This window comes from Bufo bufo, chromosome 7 (genome assembly GCF_905171765.1).
Source record: "Bufo bufo chromosome 7, aBufBuf1.1, whole genome shotgun sequence".
Lineage (NCBI taxonomy): Eukaryota > Metazoa > Chordata > Amphibia > Anura > Bufonidae > Bufo > Bufo bufo.
Window position 1 is genome coordinate 46,771,106 of NC_053395.1, and position 19,808 is coordinate 46,790,913.

General features: G+C 47.4%; 1 protein-coding gene across 2 annotated transcripts; it reads right to left on the reverse strand.

Annotated features, from left to right (window-relative positions):
• Positions 1 to 2,724: 2,724 nt before the first annotated feature.
• Positions 2,725 to 17,835, reverse strand: RAC1 (Rac family small GTPase 1). 2 transcript variants are annotated; one of them, XM_040439232.1, is made up of 7 exons: positions 17,494 to 17,835; positions 8,485 to 8,556; positions 7,589 to 7,706; positions 6,773 to 6,808; positions 6,363 to 6,425; positions 5,848 to 6,007; positions 2,725 to 3,405 (listed from the first exon to the last, which is right to left on the reverse strand). In XM_040439232.1, exons 1-7 carry the CDS (start codon positions 17,526 to 17,528, stop codon positions 3,275 to 3,277), a joined length of 615 nt encoding a protein of 204 aa, XP_040295166.1. In that variant the 5' UTR covers positions 17,529 to 17,835; the 3' UTR covers positions 2,725 to 3,274. The 2 variants fall into 2 exon arrangements, with proteins under 2 accessions (XP_040295166.1, XP_040295167.1); XM_040439233.1 differs by lacking the exon at positions 6,773 to 6,808 and having other exon boundaries at positions 17,494 to 17,830.
• Positions 17,836 to 19,808: the final 1,973 nt, after the last annotated feature.

Sequence of the window (19,808 nt, forward strand, 5' to 3'; positions counted from 1 at the left end):
GCCTGCAAATAACGAGCCCTCACACATCTCCGCATTTTATTTTTTTTTACTATAGTCAAGTACCTGCATCCATTTTACATCTCTAGAACAGCTGGTCTTTAACGCCCACATGCTACAAGCTGGAAGGTTTTCTTCACAAGTTTTATGGACGTGGAACATAGATACACTCTGGAATGCCATTCTAGTTGTGTCTTGTTACTTCTGCAGAACACATCTGCTTATCATCAAGACTGCCGGGGGCGAGCAGCACATCATGGGAAGCCTGGTTTAGGTAAAACAAGCCAGGAAATTTAACAAAAAACAAAATAAATCACTGATTTTGACCAGTTGCATTCTATTGCCATAGAACATGTGTCTAGAATTCCTAGTAATACAGCCATAAAAGCCGGTTAGCCGCACACCATAGGAATATTAGCTCAGCCCCGGCCTGCGGCTGTGGGTAGAGCAACGCTGGGAAGCTTTTTAGATAGCATGTTGGTTTCCCTGGTTTTTGGGCAGCTACTGGAGGCATCAATACTGTAAATGTGGGCATACTGTGCGGTGTACTCATATGTAATGTGCTGCAGGATGTTTTATAAGCAGGCAGCACTAAAATACTGCAGTAGTTAAGAAACAGCGATATCGCCATTGCTTAATAACGCGGTATATCATGAATACCAGTATATATCGCCCAACACTAGGAGTACATGACCCAGTCTGTACAGATAGGGATCAGAAGCCCAGCGAAGCAAGCCTGGGAGTCAAAATAGAGCAGGTGAGTATGGATTTATCCACAGGTACTGGCTGGGAGGGAGGCAAAAAATAAAATAAACCTGGACAACCCCTTTACGGCCTCATGCACACTACCGTTGTGTGTTTTGCGGTCCGCAAATTGCGGATCCACAAAACACGGATGGCACGGACAGACATTGATATAACTGCCTATTCTTGTCCACAAAACAGACAAGAATAGGACAGGTTATTTATTTTTATTTTTTTGCGGACCACGGAACGGAGCAACGGATGTGGACAGCAGACGGAGTGCTGTCCGCATCTGAGCCGCAAAAACTACAGCTCGGATGCGGACCAAAACAACGGTCGTGTGCATGAGGCCTAAGGTTGTGCCACATGAACGGTGGTGTGAGAAGTCCCTACGAGTCCTTAGTACAGACTGGTAGGCACTCCATAGGACATAAGGCTTACAATCATTGCCTCTAGGGTAATCTCCGACATGCAACCATTGTGATTAATAAAATATACAGTATGAGCGCAAAATTATACATCTGTAATACAGGTGTGTGCATGAGGTTCTGAGGATGCCAATATACAATGTAGTAAGACCCAGGGAGCAGAAACAAGAGCATGCAAAGTGTCAGGTATCAACATAAAATCACACAAAATTACAATCAGCGCAGTTTAAGGATTTATTAATTCAAACATGCATGTAAAACACTAAATTGCATTAGCAAAAGATCAATGTAAAAACACTGTTCACAATTATTTTTTTTTTCCTTTTCATTTTTTTGCAACATTCTGAAATACGCTTAGAATTTGTTCGAGTCATGGAAAGGCTTGTCGTTCTAATAGCATTTGGTTGGGGATATGCACCATGTCATTAATACTCGCCCTAAAATAAAGACCTCACAGACCCTAGAGAACAGAACCCATTTCAAGGCAACGCTAAAATTTACAACGGAAAAAAACTTGAAGATGACAATAAGCAGAATTAGGGTGGGTTCACACTAGCGTTAGGGGTTCCGTTATAACATGGTTATAACGGAATACCCAGACAGAATGAAAAACGGAAGCCTTTAAAAGGCATTCCGTCCTAATAGAAGACTATGGGAAAACATAACGGATCCGTCTGGGTCCCGTTATGCAAGACGGAAAACAAAGTCCTGTCGACAGGTCAGTCTTGCATAACGGAAAACGGGACGGATCCGTTATGATTCCCATAGACTTCTATTAGGACGAAATGCCTTTTAAAGGCTTCCGTTTTTCATTCCGTCATAATACAAGTCTATAGGCAGAAGAACGGATCCGTCCTTCAGTCTTATGGATTCCGTTATAACGGAAAGCCATAACGGAATCCCTAACACTAGTGTGAACCCACCATTAGTCATTACTGCACCGATACGGCCGCTTCAGAGAGAGTCGCCAACATAAGGTGGTCTACACTGGTTTAGCAGTTTCACGTGATTTGTACAACTAGTGTTCTAGGAAAACCATTAAAGCGCACACCTTTTAGCAAAATTAACATGGAAAATAAGATAGCAGTATTAGATATAACTTTCATAAACTACAAAAAAAAAAAAAAAAATTATGCAAGTTACAATAATCAGATATTAGAATACGGATTATTTGACGAGCAAGCCAACATGGAAAGCATGTACATCTCAGTATCTGTGGGAATGACAGTTCTATATGGTAGGGACGCCCCTTCACTGTACTGGCCGGTGACAACCAGCAGAGTGCGACGCTCCAATGTGGAATACATCGTGGAAAACCATTGTGCACTCCGTCCATCTGAAGCAAGATGGAGGATCCAAAGCCATATGGAACAGGGGGGCCGTCAGCTGTAGAGTAACCTTTCCTACTGCCTCCGGAACACATCCTTTTTTTTTGTCTAGTTTTAAAGCGGTAGTGTCACCTTTAAATACTGTTGCTTATGTTAACTATTAAAACCCTGAAACCTATTTTACATGGCTGTCTTCAGTTTGTATTTTGTCCAAAAGAGCAGATTAGTACCCTTTAACCAAAACTTTATTTGTAACCCAAGCAGTAAAAAGATACATAATATCTCTGACATTCCTAAATAACCATTTTGATTTACAATGCAATACAGTGAATTAAGATTAATAAAGTGTTTTAATATACGCCGCGAGGCCCTTCGCCCGCTGGCAATATATGAACGGCAGCAACGGGCATCGCTGCAGTTGGTCAGAAGTCTTGAGTAAAAAGTCATGTCTTTATTATATAGAGTTTTAATGGCTCATGTTCGTAGCACAAAAGATGGAACTGAGTTGGGGGAGGGGCATTTTGGCAACATTTAATTAGTGGAAGCAAGAAAAAAAAAAGAAAGAAAGAAAAAGGAAAACCGTTGTCAGGGGAAAAATAAGGCTAAATAGAGTTATCTATGATTAAGGAAGGGATTTAATAGAATCTGGAAAAGATGCGGGTCACATATGGGAGGAAATGAATGAAATCTGTAGATTCAAGACAATGAATTATTACAAATAGGGCTGGAGGAATTGGCATTGTGGGGGAAGGGGGGGGAGATGATGGAGGGTAAGGATTAAAAAAGCAGACACTTTCTCTTCCTCTTCTTCACTGGGGGTGGGCAGAGGACTGCTCGTATTGCTTCATCAAACACAGTCTTCAGTCCCCTCTGTGTAAGTGCTGAGCATTCCAGGTATTTCACCGCACCTGTGGGAAGGACGCCAAACAGTCATTTCCTGTACACAGATTTCCCCTCATTTTAAAGAAACTTGCACCAAAAAAAAAAAAAAAGGGTCTCTTTAAGGCTTCGTTCACATCACCGTTCTGGCTTTCCGTTCTCCTGCTCCGTCTAGGAGCAGGAGAACGGAAAGGACGGAAAAGGCACATAGCCGACGCCAAACTGAGTCAAACGGAGCCCTTAGGACCCCATAGATTATAATGGGGTCCGTTATGTTTCCGCTCAGAAGATGATTTTTAAGCGGAGACAAAAGTCCTGCATGCAGGAGTTTTGTCTCCGCTTAAAAATCATCTTCTGAGCGGAAACATAACCGACCCCATTATAATCTATGGGGTCCTAAGGGCTCCGTTTGACGTCAGTTATGTGCCTTTTCCGTCCTTTCCGTTCTCCTGCTCCTAGACGGAGCAGGAGAACGGAAAGCCAGAACGGTGATGTGAACGAAGCCTAAAGCAGTTTTCTGAGAGTATGCTATTGATGGCCTGGCCTGATAGATCAGCAATATCTGATTGGCGGGGGTCGGATTTCCAGTACCCCCTGTCGATCAGCTGTTTGAAAGGTTTGCGTTCTCATAGAATGGTGCCTGGTATTGCAGCCCAGGCCCATTCACATGTACACGAGTCCTGTGACCAATGAACTAAGCGCTGTGGTCTCTTTAAAACAGCCGATCGGCGAACGTGCCAGGAGATTTTTCTGATGGTGGATTTTTTTTATTTATTTATTTTTTCATTCCATTTCCTGTCCAGAATTACAGAAGTGGCATCTTCACTTAAGGCTGTATTACACAGCCCGATATGGCAGATGATTGTCAGGAGGGAAGCGTTCCCTCCCAGCAATAGCCTGCTCGCTAGCGGAGGAGACCACTGCTATTCCATGCGGTGATCTCCTCCGCAGCATGAGGGAGGAGTGGTCGCTATGCAATTAGTCGTCCCCATGCGGTATAGTGGTATGCCGGTGCAAGATCATGTTAGACACTACGATCTGCCACCTGCAAACAATACTTTAACATGTCAAAAGATTTGGATTGCCCAAAGAAGGAGCATTTGCTCGTTCATCTGGCAGTCAGAAGCAGTATTACCATGCAAGAAGATCGCTAATGAGCATCTGCCGAAAAATACAGGCTTTAGCTGCTAACAGCATTTAGAGATTTGCTTTTCAGCAGCTATGACCCATAGGGGCCTGTAGTCTAAAGCGGTTCCCTAACTTCTGAAGGCGTATTGTGGGCATGCTCTGTGACCTGTGCAGAGTTCAATGTACAGGGAGGAGGAGGTGATGAGTCATCTATTGCGAATGGTGGATTCATCACTGCCGCTTCAAAGATGAAAGGTAAAACTAAGGGCCAACACGACATGCACACTGAAAATAATCCCCAACATCCTCAAGTCTGACACGGAATTATCTGAAACTGCAAATGACCCAGCAATCTTATCTATACTAAGGCTGCACTATATATTGGGCCTCACTGCCCATGGTAACCCCCCATTCACATTTGAAGTGTCATTTATTCTTATAGTAGCCTAGGTTTTATCTGCTTTTATAACTTCTTTATTCATGCATGACCCAAGCTACTACATAGGCCCAATATGCTCAAGCGCTTTGGTGGCATCTTCTCTCTTCTTCTTGATAGAAGTATAGTGTGTTCCTTGATTAAAGGGGTTATCTGACCCAAGAAATGCAAACCCCCCCCCCCCACCCCCCCATATGCCCGTGCCCCTCACACACACACACACAATGTACTTACCTCGCTCATTCACATCACCGCCTGCCATTGGCAGTGATCAACATCCGCACACAGGGAAATGCAGCGGCAGGGTGCAGGGATCAGGAGCCATGCGGGGGGGTTCATTTCAGGGGTCGGATAACCCCTTTAATGTCTGAATATTGTAACTGAGCAGGAGACTACTGACGCTGGCAGCAGATACAAAGCAGTCACTGAACAGTTCCTGCATTTCTTAACATAGATCAATATAAATGTCCTGTGACCTACAACTGATAGCTTTACACAGCACACTTGTGATTTTAGGGGGATCTTCCATGACGTGTCCCCCCACCAACTATTTAGTAGGAGGTCTTACACTGTTTTGGACATCATCACAGAAGTCCAATCAATACACAGGACTGCATGAACAGGAGAATGTCTCAATTATATTTCTTCTCTCCACTATACTTATAATGTAGCCTTACGTATAAAATCTGCACTGCTAAAAAGTCATCATGTTTTCCACAGCCACCGGATAACTCCCCAGGGCAGTGCTGTAAATGAATGACGATGGCATCGACAATACTCCGTTTGTATGCTGTTCTATAATAAATTAGTCACCTACAATGCTGCAAAGCCTGATTTTCCCATCCATGTATTACACACAGATACATTTCAGATCTATACGTCACAAGAACAGTAGGAGTTTGCTTACCAATCTCTTTTGCCATGGCAAGTCCCTGAGGATAGGTAATGGGGGTCAGCTTCTTCTCTTTCAGCTTCTCGATCGTGTCTTTGTCGTCTCTCAGATCAAGTTTTGTGCCCACGAGGATAATGGGAGTGTTAGGACAATGGTGTCGGACTTCCGGGTACCACTATGAATGAAAGAAAAAAAAAAAAAAAAAGCGCATAAAGTAAGCAGCTGCCGTCATCAGATGAGTCGTGTAACGCTCGGTGTCTGCCGCAATAAGCGCACAGGCTGCCTGCTAAACAATGAGGCAGCTTAACATTAAACACCATAAGTCAGGACACGCTTCAGGCCGCCAGTCCAAACACTAGAGCCCGTGGCCCCAGAGCATCCCTATTTAGGTCAGTGGATTCATTTCACCAGACGCTGAACTTCTCACCCCCAGTACAAAAAAAGGCTCCAGCTCCCTACATATAAACATCCACATTCCTCCTACGGCAGCAACCTGCCCCCCGCCGGCCCCCATAGGAAAGCGCTTTTACCTTAGCACGGACATTTTCAAAGGAAGCCGGGCTGACGAGCGAGAAGCAAATTAGAAATACGTCCTATGAGACAAGGGAGAGAAACAAACGTTACTGGTTGTCGTTAGACGCTCGGCTTAAGCATGGATTTTGCTAGGCTCTGCGAAGAGATCGGAAAAGACAAATTACAGGGTGCTCCAAATTTAGAATCAGGGAAGTGCAATACAACATAAGGAGAACATGAAAACAAAATTAATTCTTCCTCTTTATTCCGTCAGGGTGGTTTTAGATTGTAGACATAAAAAGCATTAATCGTGCTCCGCAAGCAAGGCGAAACGCTCCACAAATTGCAGCCTTCACCAACAGAAGGTAACGCACATGACAGAGAATTGGCAGACTGATCCATTAGCTGCAGGATTTAATTGACTCACCGAAACATTGGAAGCTTTGGGGCTCGGGCTTAAAGCCTAACAAAAAATATTTAGATTCAAAAGCAGAGTTTAGCGCTTCGAGGATGCTTTCCTCCCGCTTATGACTGGGAGAGATCACTACCCACTCCCCATGCAACGCACTCTAACACTGGCTTCTTACACAAAGCTGAAGAGAAAGCAGATATAGACAGATGGAAGCGGTAAATTCTGCTTTGAGATTTTATGCAAATTCAGAAAAATATATATAATTAAAAACCTCCCATGTTTCAACGCTCGGGTGCCGGTTGTGACAATACTGCGTTGTGCTATTCCTTTTGACAACGTATAAAATTAACATGGCGTTACCTCGCCTCTTGCCAGTGACACATTCCACTGGAATGGTAACAAAACTGCTAATTTATGCATACATTTACAAGAGGCGTAAAAGAGGAACAATGCAAAATATTAAGGAACGGTGTTCCAGAATTTTTTTTTTTATGGGGGAATATACATTTACTGAAGCGGACATGTCGGGAGAGCGGACAGGTCCTCTTCAAAGTATAAGTTACACTGGCTGTATATGGATATAATGCACAGGTCCTGGCCATTGGGAATATCATTCTACTCTAAACTCTTGACTGGTAAAGACTGGCAATACAAAAAAGTTATTTAACCAGTTGGGCAAAACGGCTGCAATGGATGCAGCATTTCAGTGTCTGCCGGCACCCACAGCACAAAACGGGAGTGAAGGTTACCGAAAGGAATAAATAGTAAACAACCAAAAGAGGTCCACAACTACCAGCACCAGCGTCTTCGAGGAAATGAACTGATAGTTACCGTCTGTGGATAAGATAACGGACGCAGTCTATCGTAATCTTCTTGTCCAGCGGTATCCCATAATCCCAAATTAACCGGCTTTCCATCCACCATTACATTGGCGGAATAGTTGTCAAATCTAAAGATCAGTGGATAAATAAGAAAAGGGTAAAAAAAATCTTCACACTATCAAAGATAACACGCTAATACGTACAATGCTCTCTAAATTAGCACCAGTAAGCTCCAACCGGTGGCTCGTTCGCTGCTGCAACATGCTGGGACTTGTAGCTTCACAATGTCTCGACTAATCACTAATTTCATGATTAAAATTACACAGTATCTATATCACCAGTAAGCAGATACTCATACTACATGACTTAAAGGGCATCTGTCAGTAGTTTTGTACATATGATGACACTGGCTGACCTGTTACATGGGCGCTTGGCAGCTGAAGGCATCTGTGTTGGTCCCATGTTCTTATGTGTCCGCATTGCTGAGAAAAATGATGTTTTCATGTTTGAAAATCAGCCTCTAGGAGCAACGGGGGCGTGGCCGTTACACCTAGAGGCTCTTCTCTCTCTGCAACTGCCGCACCCTTGGCACTTTGACAAGACCAGACAGTGTAATGACGTTTTCACTGCCTGGTCCTGTCAAAGTGCAGAGGATGTGGCAGTTGCAGAGAGAGCAGAGCCTCTAGGTGCAATGGTAACGCCCATGTTGCTCATTTGCATATATTAAACAAACATTCATTTTTCTCAGCAATGCGGACACATATGAACATGGGACCAACACAGATGCCTTCAGCTGCCAAGCGCACATGTAACAGGACAGCCAGTGTCATAGGTACAAATCTGCTGACAGATGCCCTTTAAGCTTTACAATCCTGACAACAGACGCTGGAGAACGACATTACTTACACAGTTGGGATGTATTCTCCTGGGAATGCATTTGTTGTGTAACTGATCAGCAGACAAGTTTTACCGACAGCTCTGGAATAGAAGACAAAGATAGGATGAGACACTGAAAAATGTAACCTGCATTTACAAAGTGACTTCCATAACGTTCTACTCAATGGCCGCCATCACATCTGGATGACTGCTATAGTCCATAGGCAGCAGCCCTCAATGTAAGAAAGAAACCAGGTAACACACAGATAACGCGCTCCCCCATTGGACAGCAGCCTGACAACAGGATGGACACAGCGTGTACATCGGCCATTTATCCAGAACTGTGCAGGTCCAACCCCACCCCCCATCAGCTGTTCTGCAGTAGTGTCCAGGACTGTGGAGTTAATAAGCCAAAGTTCTGACTCCGGCTCCAACTCCTTCATAAATGGCTGGGAGAGTAACTACAGCCATAGCACTTGCTATGGGGCCCATAAGGGTACTTTCACACTTGCGTTTTTCTTTTCTGGCACTGAGTTCCGTCCTAGGGGCTCTATACCGGGAAAGAACTGATCAGTTTTATCCCCATGCATTCTGAATTGAGAGTAATCCGTTCAGGATGTCTTCAGTTCAGTCATTTTGACTGATCAGGCAAAAGAGAAAACCGCAGCATGCTACGGTTTAATCTCCGGCGAAAAAAAACTGAAGAGTTGCCTGAATGCATTTTTTTTCCATAGGAATGTATTCAAAATACCGGAATGCCGGATCCGTCCTTCTAGTCTGCGCATGCGCAGACCGAAGAAAATAAAAATAAAATGCCGGATCCGTTTTGCCGGATGACACCGTAAAGACGTATCCGGCATTTCAATGCATTTTTCTGACTGATCAGGTCTTACAAATGCCATCAGTTGGCACACGGTTTGCAGGATCCGGCAGGCAGTTCCGGCGACGGAACTGCTTGCCGGATCACTCTGCCGCAAGTATGAAAATAGCCTAAGTATGGCGGCTTTCTGCTATAATGTGGGCTTTCTTATATACGGTGCCATTATACATACCTTATGCGGCTGCTTTCATTTTCTTACAATAGTTGGTTGGGGTCCCATCTTATTTTGCTATATGAATTATAGTTACACCCCTGTATACTGCCAATAATTTATTAATACATTTCCTGTGGGAAAATGGTAACACTGGGCTTTTCCTTAGGCCTCATGCACACGACCGTTGTGTGCATCCGTGTCCGTTCGGTGATTTTCTGCGGACCCATTGACTTTCAATGGGTCCGTTGAAAACTCGGAAAATGCACCGTTGTTCAAGTCAATGGGTCCGTGAAAAAACACGGATGCACACAAGATTGTCATCCGCGTCCGTGGCTACTTTCACACAGACGGATCCACAGATCCGTCTGCATAAAAGCTTTTTCAGATCTGAGTTTTCACTTTGTGAAAACTCAGATCCGACAGGATATTCTAACACAGAGACGTTCCCATAGTGATGGGGATGCTTCAAGTTAGAATATACTATCGGATTGGAGAAAACTCTGATCCGATGGTATAATAGGGACTCCTGACTTTACATTGAAAGTCAATGGGGGACGGATCCGTTTGCAATTGCACCATATTGTGTCAATGTCAAACGGATCTGTCCCCATTGACTTGCATTGTAAGTCAGGACAGATCAGTTTGGCTCTGCACGGCCAGGCGGACACCAAAAGGACTTTTTTTTTTACTTTCCTTCATGTCCGTGGATCCTCCAAAAATCAAGGAAGACCCACGGAAGAAAAAACGGACAAGGATCACGGAACCCGTTTTTGCGGACCGCAAAAAAAAACAAAAACGGTTGTGTGCATGAGGCCTTACTATTATGCAAGTAATCCGGGTACTTTATTCTTGTAAGTAAATATTCAGTCCCCCCTCTGCTAACATAATGGAGAGGACTCGTGTGAGCATGCGCAGCAGTCCTGACAATGTATTTAAAGGGGTTTTCCAAGGTTGGAGCCCGATACCCTGGAACCCGCCGATGAGCTGTTTGAGAAGGCACCGGCGCTCCTTACAAAAAAAAAATTATTACATGCAATTACAGAAGTATTCAGAGCCAAGTAATGGTTTGAAAACTGTAGAATATTTTTTGTGGGACAACCCCTTTAATGTGGTCTTCCTGTTCTGAGATGGCTGCAGGCCTGACCAGTAGTGAACTTCAACCTCTGGTCTTTAGACTACTGAGCATGTGCAGTACAGTAATTGTAACTAAGAGCCTTGGAGCAGCAAGAAGATACGTAGTATAAAGAAAGAGAGGAGAACACAGAAGAGGTGAGAACTGATTATCTATCACCACTAGAACACCCTGCGTATCACTGCTTATAGTATAAGGACAGGAGAGAGGAGAACTGATTATATACAAGGACAGGAAAAAAATGGATGCAACACGGACGTTTTGTTGCGGATCAGTGTTTTGTGGACCACAAAATACATAGGGCCGTGTGCATGAGCACTAATACAAAGTCCCAAATGGTGGAACCTCTTTGAAAAGGGTTTTTCATCACAAACGAACAAGATAAGGCCAAGATAGAGTGGCAGCAGACGCGCAGAGACCGATCTGGACCCCCGTTCTCATAATCATGTGGGTACCAGCAGTCGGACCACCTACAACCAGATACTCATCCCCTGTACACAGGATAAGGGTTAGGTGCAGTTCGCAGGAGAAATTCCTTTAATGTAAGGCTTTTAAGTAAAATCCACTTCATGATTACAAGTCGTGACCCAGCTGTGACATGCTGCTGGTGGACACTTCACCACTGACCCCCATCCAGTTTAGGCTACTTGCAAACGGAATTCAAAACGCCAGTGTGAGAGATCCGTTTCAGGGATCTCACAAGCGGCCTAAAATGGATCAGTTCAGCCCCAATGCATTCTGAATGTATAAGGATCCGCTCAGAATGCATCAATTTGCCTCCGTTCCGCTCTGGAGGCGGACACCAAACGGATCTGTCCTGACACACAATGTAAGTCAATGGGGACGGATCCGTTTTCACTGACACAATATGGTGCAATTGAAAACGGATCCGTCCCCCATTGACTTTCAATGTAAGTCAGGACGGATCAGTTTTGACTTTGTTCTTCATAACGCAAATGGATCCGTTCTGAACGGATACAATCGTTTGCATTATCAGTGCGGATCCGTGTGTGCAGATACCAGACGGATCCGCACCTAACGCAGGTGTGAAAGTAGCCTTACATGTGGGCACCAAAGCTCAGGGAAGGCAGAGGCGCACCCACTGAGTCAGAGCATCGGGGAGCAGGTAAGTATGCTGCCCTTCACAGGCCCGGTATTTAAAGAAACAGACAATGAATTGGCCAATATAGCGAGCCCTGCAGGAGAGAAAACTGAAGCAGTGCCCAACGTCACCAATACCCAGTGCCGAGCACACATCAGGGACATGATTGATCGCCACAGTCAGAGACCCAGTTTTCCGTAGATTCCCTGCTTCTGGCCACTGAAACTCACGTAGTCATACCTAGGCAGATGTGGCCCTGACGTGCCTGGACTGCCTCTGCTTACTCATGAGAATGACTAAAAGGAGCTTCACATCAGATATTTTAGGAGTTAAGACCTGGACGCCGCTACTGCACGGACTACTATACCAGGAAGGGCCTCCTGCCATCCAGGTAGGGTAAGGGCACTTTCACACTAGCGTTTTTGTTTTCCGGTGTTGAGTTCTGTCCTAGGGGCTCAATACCGGAAAAGAACTGAACAGTTTTATCCCAATGCATTCTGAATGGAGAGCAATCCGTTCAGGATGCATCAGTTCAGTCCCTCTTACGTTTTTTGGCCAGAGAAAATACCGCAGCATGCTGCAGTTTCCTCTCCGGCCAAAAATACTAAACACCAGAATGCCGGATCCGGCATTAATTTCCATTGAAACGTATTAGTGTCTGACTGGGAAGCAGCGCCTGTGTGTGCAGACTTCAAACAGCAGCTCATATCTCAGCTTCCTAGCCCCCTGTGAGCTTGACATGGGGGAAAAAGGAAACCTTGGGTTGATCTTATTGAATGGTTAGGTTATGGGTAGAGCTAGTCTTATAGGGTTTTCTGAGATTTTTTGATTATTATTTTTTATTGATGGGGGCCGACACCCAGGACCATCGTCAATAAGCAGTAGCGCTGCGGCCTTCTCTCTGCTCACCAAGCACAGCGCTGTACACTGTTTAGTGGCTGTGCTTGGTATCACAGCTCAGCTTCAGTCACTTCAATGGGACTGAGCAGCACCTAGGTCATGTGACCGATGAACATGACATCATTGGTTTAGAAAAATCTGGAGAAGACAGAGGTGCCACTGCCTTCTCAAACTAATCTGCTGGGGTCCCGGGGGTCGGACCCCCGTTAATCAGATACTGATGACCTATCCAGAGAATAGATCAAATAAAATAAAATAAAAAAATCTTGAAAACCCCCTTTAAGAAATGACATTTTTAAAGGGGTATTCCCATCACATACAATGGGGGCATATTGCTAGGAGGAGAGCTGTGGCTGGAGGACCCCGGGAAAAGACCATTTATGTCATTCCAGACAACCCCTTAAAGGGGTTATCCCATCTCAGTCAATGGGGGCATTTCGTTAGTATATGCCCCCATTGTCTGATAGGTGCAGGTCCCACCGCTGGGACCCGCACCCACAACGAGAACGGAGCGGGGAGCGCTGTGGCTGGAGGACCCCAGATTTCCCGGGGTCCGTCCACCACCAAGCGCTGCTTCCATACAAGCGAATGGGAGCGCACCTCGCACGTGTGCCCCCTGCTCCCATTCATTTCTATGGGGCAGACGGAATTAACCGAGCCAGCGGTCAGCTATTTTCGGCGGCCCCTCTGAAATGAATGGAGGGCGGCTGAGCATGCGCAGTGTGCCCTCCATTCATTTCCCCGCTCCATTCTTGTTGTAGGTGCGGGTCCCCGAAGCTGTCAATGGGGGGCATATCCTAGCAATATGCCCCCATTGTATGTGATGGGAATGCCCCTTTAAGGACGGCTGGACTAACGAATGACATAATGAGTATTGATTTCTTCAACAATGCAACACTGACCGGACGAATGATGGGCGATGCAGTACAGGCTGTTGGTGTTTAGATTTTTTTTTTTCACTTTGTGCACCCATATGGTCATACAAGACATTTAGGGGGCATTTCAAGAGATAGCCCACCTGGGGCACTGATGGCATATTTTTGGGATATGCCATCAATGTCACATCATCCGCTCCTATCTCCAAAACAGGCACACATGCGCAGCCACCTTCCGTTCACGGATATAGGACTTTTAAAAATATCTGTACGCCTACTTGGTTATTTCCGGCAGTCCCATAGCGGTGAATGGAGAGGTGGCTGCGCTTGCGTGGCGTGCTCTCCAATCACCGCTATGCGACTTCGTGAAACAGGCAAGCACACTCACTTATTTTTGGAACTCCCATAGCAGTGAACAGAGGGGGGCGTGCATATGCTGTATTTTCTTCACTTTGGGGGTCCCGTTCTGGAGATAGGAGTGGGTGTCCATGTCACATTGGTAGCATATCCTTGCAATGTCTCATATAGGCCACAACCTTTAACATTTTTTTTTTTTTATTGCATATTTCTCCTGTAACTGGGATGGACATATTTGCACAAATAAAACGAGGAATACAACCTCCCGGCACGCACTGCAGAGCTAATGACGGTCTGCTAAGACCCAGCAGCTCATGCCATTATGGCAATCACATGATCGCTGGGACCAGAGCAGGAAGTGGTATCGTATACAGTGATGGAGCCATCACTGACCATGGGACCCATGCTCCCGCACAATCCACATGCAGCTACTAACTGAGTCCAGCGCAGTCCACCCGGACGCATATAGTCATGACCAGCCAACAAGTGGTTAAACATTATTACACATTATCCTGTAAACAGCACCTACTGGCCATTTATAGCAACTCCAGATGTGAATTTCCCTTTAAATGCTACAACAGAGAACAGCCGCAAGTCACATGATCGTAGACGGCCAATGGATATTCAATCGACAGAACAGATTCCCAATGGCCGGAAATTATCACCATAGCTCTGCAGATTGCCAGTCTGAGCCCAAATTTTAGCTTCATACGGCCATGTTCACACTGTACTTGCTGTATGACAGGGATCGGCATTCTCAGGATATGTCATCAGTGTCTGATTGGTGGTGGTCCGACACCCGGGACCCCCGCTGATAGCAGCGCTCGCCCTAGGCAAGTGACGTCATGTGAATGAGGTTGAGCTGCGATACCAAGAACAGCCACTATCCAAAGTACGGCGCTGTGCTTGGCGAGCTGAGAGAAGGCCGCGGTGAGTCAGTGCCTTCTCAAACCGCTGATGGGCGGGGATCCTGGCTGTCAGACCCCCACCTAAAATGTCAGAAAATCCTCTTAAAAAGGGGTTGGCCAGTTTCCAGGTCATCGATATCAGATTGGTGGGGGTCCGGAAGAGAACATAGCGGTGGTACGAGCGCAGTCCTCCGCCCCCATTCACTTTAATGGAAAAGAGCAGACAGTGTATGGAGCCACACCAACCACTGTGCTGAATGTTCTGTAGTCAGATCACCCCCCCCGCTACAAGGTCTACCGTAGGGAATATAGTGCCCCCCTCATATAATACGGACGCAGTCCCTGCCGCTACAAATGGCTTCGAACATAGAGAAAAATCAAACATCTCCTGGCCGTCCTGTAATGGGATTCAGACTCCGATGCTGCCGGTCACTACCACCCAAGACTCCGCCAGATACCTGCTGTATACCGCCCCACAAAACTGCTACCTAGGGATAAGCGAACTTGTGTTCCAAGTCCGTGTCCAAGGTTCGGGTTATGTAAGATTCCAGCTATGGATGCTTCTATCATGGACCATAACTTCTGGTCCGTGGTGGCGGAATCCATAATGGAGTTCTTAGACAACCCGAACCTTGTACGCCGAACTGGAAACCACAGGTTCGCTCATCCCTAGACATATCCTATAGCCCAAGGGCTCATGCACACAAGCGTGTGTTTCCGTCCGCATCTGATCTGCAGTTTTTGCAGGTAGGATGCAGACCCATTCACTTCAATGGGGGCAAAAGGTGCAGACAGGGCACCGTGCGCTGTCCACCTCCGCACGTCCGTTCCACGACCAAGCGCAAAAAAAAAAGCCATGTCCTAATCTTGTCCATATTACAGACAAGAATAAGACGGCTCTATAGGAGGGCAGGATGTTCTGTTCCGCAAAATGCTGGACGCGCTCAGCGGGTATCCATGTTCTGCGAACCGCAAAGCCGGCTACGGCACTTTCACACTAGCATTTTTGTTTTCCGGTGTTGAGTTCCGTCCTAGGGGCTCAATACCGGAAAAGAACTGAACAGTTTTATCCCAATGCATTCTGAATGGAGAGCAATCCGTTCAGGATGCATCAGTTCAGTCCTCCTTACGTTTTATGGCCGGAGAAAATACCGCAGCATTCTGCAGTTTTCTCTCCGGCCAAAAATACTAAACACTTGCCGGATCCGGCATTAATGGTTCTGGCCAAACGGACCCGGCTTTCCGGTCTGCGCATGCGCAGACCTTTAAAAATGCAGAACAAAATTAATACCGGATCCGTTTTTCCGGATGACAGCGGAGAGACGGATCTGGTATTGCAATGCATTTGTCAGATGGATCCACCTCCGTCTCACAAATGCCATCAGTTGGCGTCCGGATTGCACCGACGACGGAACTGCCTGCCGGAATCCTCTGCCGCAAGTGTGAAAGTCGCCTAAGGCCGCGTACATGAGCCCTGAAGCCTCAGGACACATTGCCCTCTGACACTGCGCTGAGATTTCACATTGCAGAAACCTCTGTGCCAAGGGGGTTTAGAGACCCTCCACTCTGCAGAGGAGAGGTGGTCCATGTGCCAAGGGGGTTTAGAGACCCTCCACTCTGCAGAGGAGAGGTGGTCCATGTGCCAAGGGGGTTTAGAGACCCTCCACTCTGCAGAGGAGAGGTGGTCCATGGGCCAAGGGGGTTGAGAGACCCTCCACTCTGCAGAGGAGAGGTGGTCCATGTGCCAAGGGGGTTTAGAGACCCTCCACTCTGCAGAGGAGAGGTGGTCCATGTGCCAAGGGGGTTTAGAGACCCTCCACTCTGCAGAGGAGAGGTGGTCCATGTGCCAAGGGGGTTTAGAGACCCCCCACTCTGCAGAGGAGAGGTGGTCCATGTGCCAAGGGGGTTTAGAGACCCTCCACTCTGCAGAGGAGAGGTGGTCCATGTGCCAAGGGGGTTTAGAGACCCTCCACTCTGCAGAGGAGAGGTGGTCCATGTGCCAAGGGGGTTTAGAGACCCTCCACTCTGCAGAGGAGAGGTGGTCCATGTGCCAAGGGGGTTTAGAGACCCTCCACTCTGCAGAGGAGAGGTGGTCCATGTGCCAAGGGGGTTTAGAGACCCTCCACTCTGCAGAGGAGAGGTGGTCCATGTGCCAAGGGGGTTTAGAGACCCTCCGCTCTGCAGAGGAGAGGTGGTCCATGTGCCAAGGGGGTTTAGAGACCCTCCGCTCTGCAGAGGAGAGGTGGTCCATGTGCCAAGGGGGTTTAGAGACCCTCCGCTCTGCAGAGGAGAGGTGGTCCATGTGCCAAGGGGGTTTAGAGACCCTCCGCTCTGCAGAGGTGGTCCAGGATGAAAGCACTATCTGTAGGGGATGATCAGCATTCCTCACTATGGGTCACACAGCAGGTAAGTGGCCACCACATCTTGTAGTGATGCCAACTGGGCAGGGGCCCGTGCCACTGCGAGAAGAGGATGTCTGCAGCCTCCTCCCCAGCTGTGCCCCCGGGGGCCTCCCTCTGTGGCACAGATCTCCAGGCCGATGGCCCTGCCAGGGGTGGGCGGGTGACTGGAGGCCGGCAAGTCACCATCCAGGAGCCGGTCACTGCTGGATAGGAAAGGAGGGGGGAACACCCTGAGGCCCCCATGAGTGGGGGTGGGGAGGAGAAGCTGACACGTAACCCTTTCAGCGCCGCCTATACACTGGATGCCATACACACGATGCGGTACTCACCCGTCTCCCACCACCACACACTTGATGGCCTGCATGGCTACTCCGCGTCGATGCTGCCGGTAGCGGGAAAGAGAGAGAGGAAAAAAAAAAAAAAAAAAAGGGGGCGGCGCCGAGAAGGCCGGACGAGGCTACGAGGGTCACCCGCTGAGCACGCTCCCGCCTCGTGCGACACCGGCTGCTCCGCTCCTGCGGACGTGAGAACGAGGAGGACGCGGGGAAGAAGGAGGCAGCGGACACCACCCAGAGCCCGGACCTGAACCACCTCAATAATAAGATACAGGAAGCGCGCTGCCCGCGTCACTACCGGCCGCGCCTCGAAACGCGTCGGGTACGCGCTGGGTGCGCCCTGGAGCTCGGGGACGCGCGGAGGAGGGATGACGTCACAGGGGAAAACGCGGGCAAGGGGCGTCCACCCGAGAACTGGTTATCGCAGGGGAATAGGGTTCACGCCCCCTGGTGGTGACTTGGAGCAGCGCCAGATCGCGGTCCTCCATGTACTTATCTATGCAGTATGTAGTTGGGGTAATGTTCCTGTAACGTGGCATTTCTCGCCAGGACATTTTTTTTTTTTTATGGTTATTTTCTAAAATTGAAAAATAATAGGAGTGCAGCACAAATATGTCGTGACAAAATGTCTAAAAGAAAACCTCTGTTGCCTATGGCAACCAATCACAGAGCAGCTTTCATTTTTCAAGAGCAGAATACGAAATGATATCGGCGCCATCATTGGTTGCTATGGGTGACGACGCCGGCTTCTCTGTACGCCATATTTATTGAGGGCTGGTACCGTGTCATGCGTCAAAGAGGAGCGGAGAAGCAGCTCATATGGGTTGCGCCAAACGTATTATCGACTTGCTTTATTTGTACTGGCGTACCGATGATTTCAGTCCGACACTGGGAAGAGGATGCAGTCGTTTGGCCTGTAGGCGATGGATATTACAGGTCACCTCAGGGGGTTAAACCTGTGAGCTTATGGCGCTCCTGGAGCAGGAATGGAGGTTTCCTTCTTGTAGCTGCTCCTGCCGGGACAGTGATTGAGTGCTTCCTGGCTGCAGCTATCCCCACCGGGCATCTCCACAGATCACACCCTGTCAGTGCACTGCAATCATCGGAAAGAATGATTCAGTCTTAAAGGGGTTGTCTTCTTTTTTCTTTTTTTTTTTTAAATCTCAACATGCTGACAGTGCTCAAACTTAGGGCTCATGGCCGGGCCTGTGCTGCGGGCACCGACCGCGGGGCAGCCGCATGCGGATTACAGACCCATTCACTTGAATGGGGTCCGCGATCCGCACCGCAAAAAGGTAGTGCACTCCGTTCTGCTTCCGATCCGTGCCGCACCGCATCTCCCGGATTGCAGACCCATTCAAGTGATGCATGGGGCACACAGCCCAGACCCGCTGTATGCATGAGCCCTTACAAGAAGTGACAGAGGCCTCGTTCACATTTCCGTTTTTTTAACTGACGTGTGCTGTCCGCATTTTCCACAGACAGAACACGTATCCATTGAGTTTAATGTGTTTGTTCACACATCAGTATTTTTTTTTGTGAAAAAAGCAAAAATCTATGAAATCAGAGGCATGCACAACTTTAGCCCATTGAAGTCTATGGGTCTGTGAAAATCACAGACACAACAAGAATGGCATCTGTGTTGCATCCGTGTTTGGTCCGTTTTTCACTGACCACTAATAGGAGACGCTCTAGAAATGACTTTTAGATCACATTTTATGACCAATTTGTGCAGAAATCCATATCATTCCAAAGGGTTCACATACTTTTTCTTGCAACTGTATATAAATTCAGACTTCTGCGTAACAATTTATTACCTCTGGCTACACTGGTGGCCAGATCGCGGATTTGGGGTCACAAGTGGCCCTCAGGTGCTCACCCCTCAGATCCTGGCTCTCCTCTTCCATCTGTAGTACATGAAGTACACGGCTCTGTGCTTTATTGTCCTGCGTACATACGTTGCGCTGTTTTATATCACCTTCACATTTTTTAATCGTTAAGCTTTTGCCTGCTTTTTTGCTAATAGGATCCCCTGAGATACAGAGAACATTGGTCCCATCCTATCCCATTTACAGTAGAGAGATGGCCACGTGTGTCCTCCCTCTATTATTGACCATGCATTTGCACTGACCATGATGTAGAGTTGCAGCAGGCAAGCTTAGGCTACTTTCACACTAGCGGCACGGACCTCCGGCAGGCTGTTGGGGACACACAATGAGGACGGAGCGGGGACACACGTTCACTAGCGGCAGGACGGATCCGAGAGGCTGTTCACCCGACGCAACAGCCTGCCGGAGGTCCGTGCCGCT

Excerpts from the sequence above, each read along its gene's own strand:
- RAC1 (XM_040439232.1), bottom strand. The coding sequence starts at position 17,528 with ATGCAGGCCATCAAGTGTGTGGTGGTGGGAGACGG. Across the intron at positions 8,557-17,493 it reads TGTGTGGTGGTGGGAGACGG|AGCTGTCGGTAAAACTTGTC; the intron begins GTGAGTACCGCA and ends CTTCTATTCCAG. Across the intron at positions 6,426-6,772 it reads CCAAAGCTTCCAATGTTTCG|GACGTATTTCTAATTTGCTT; the intron begins GTGAGTCAATTA and ends CTTGTCTCATAG.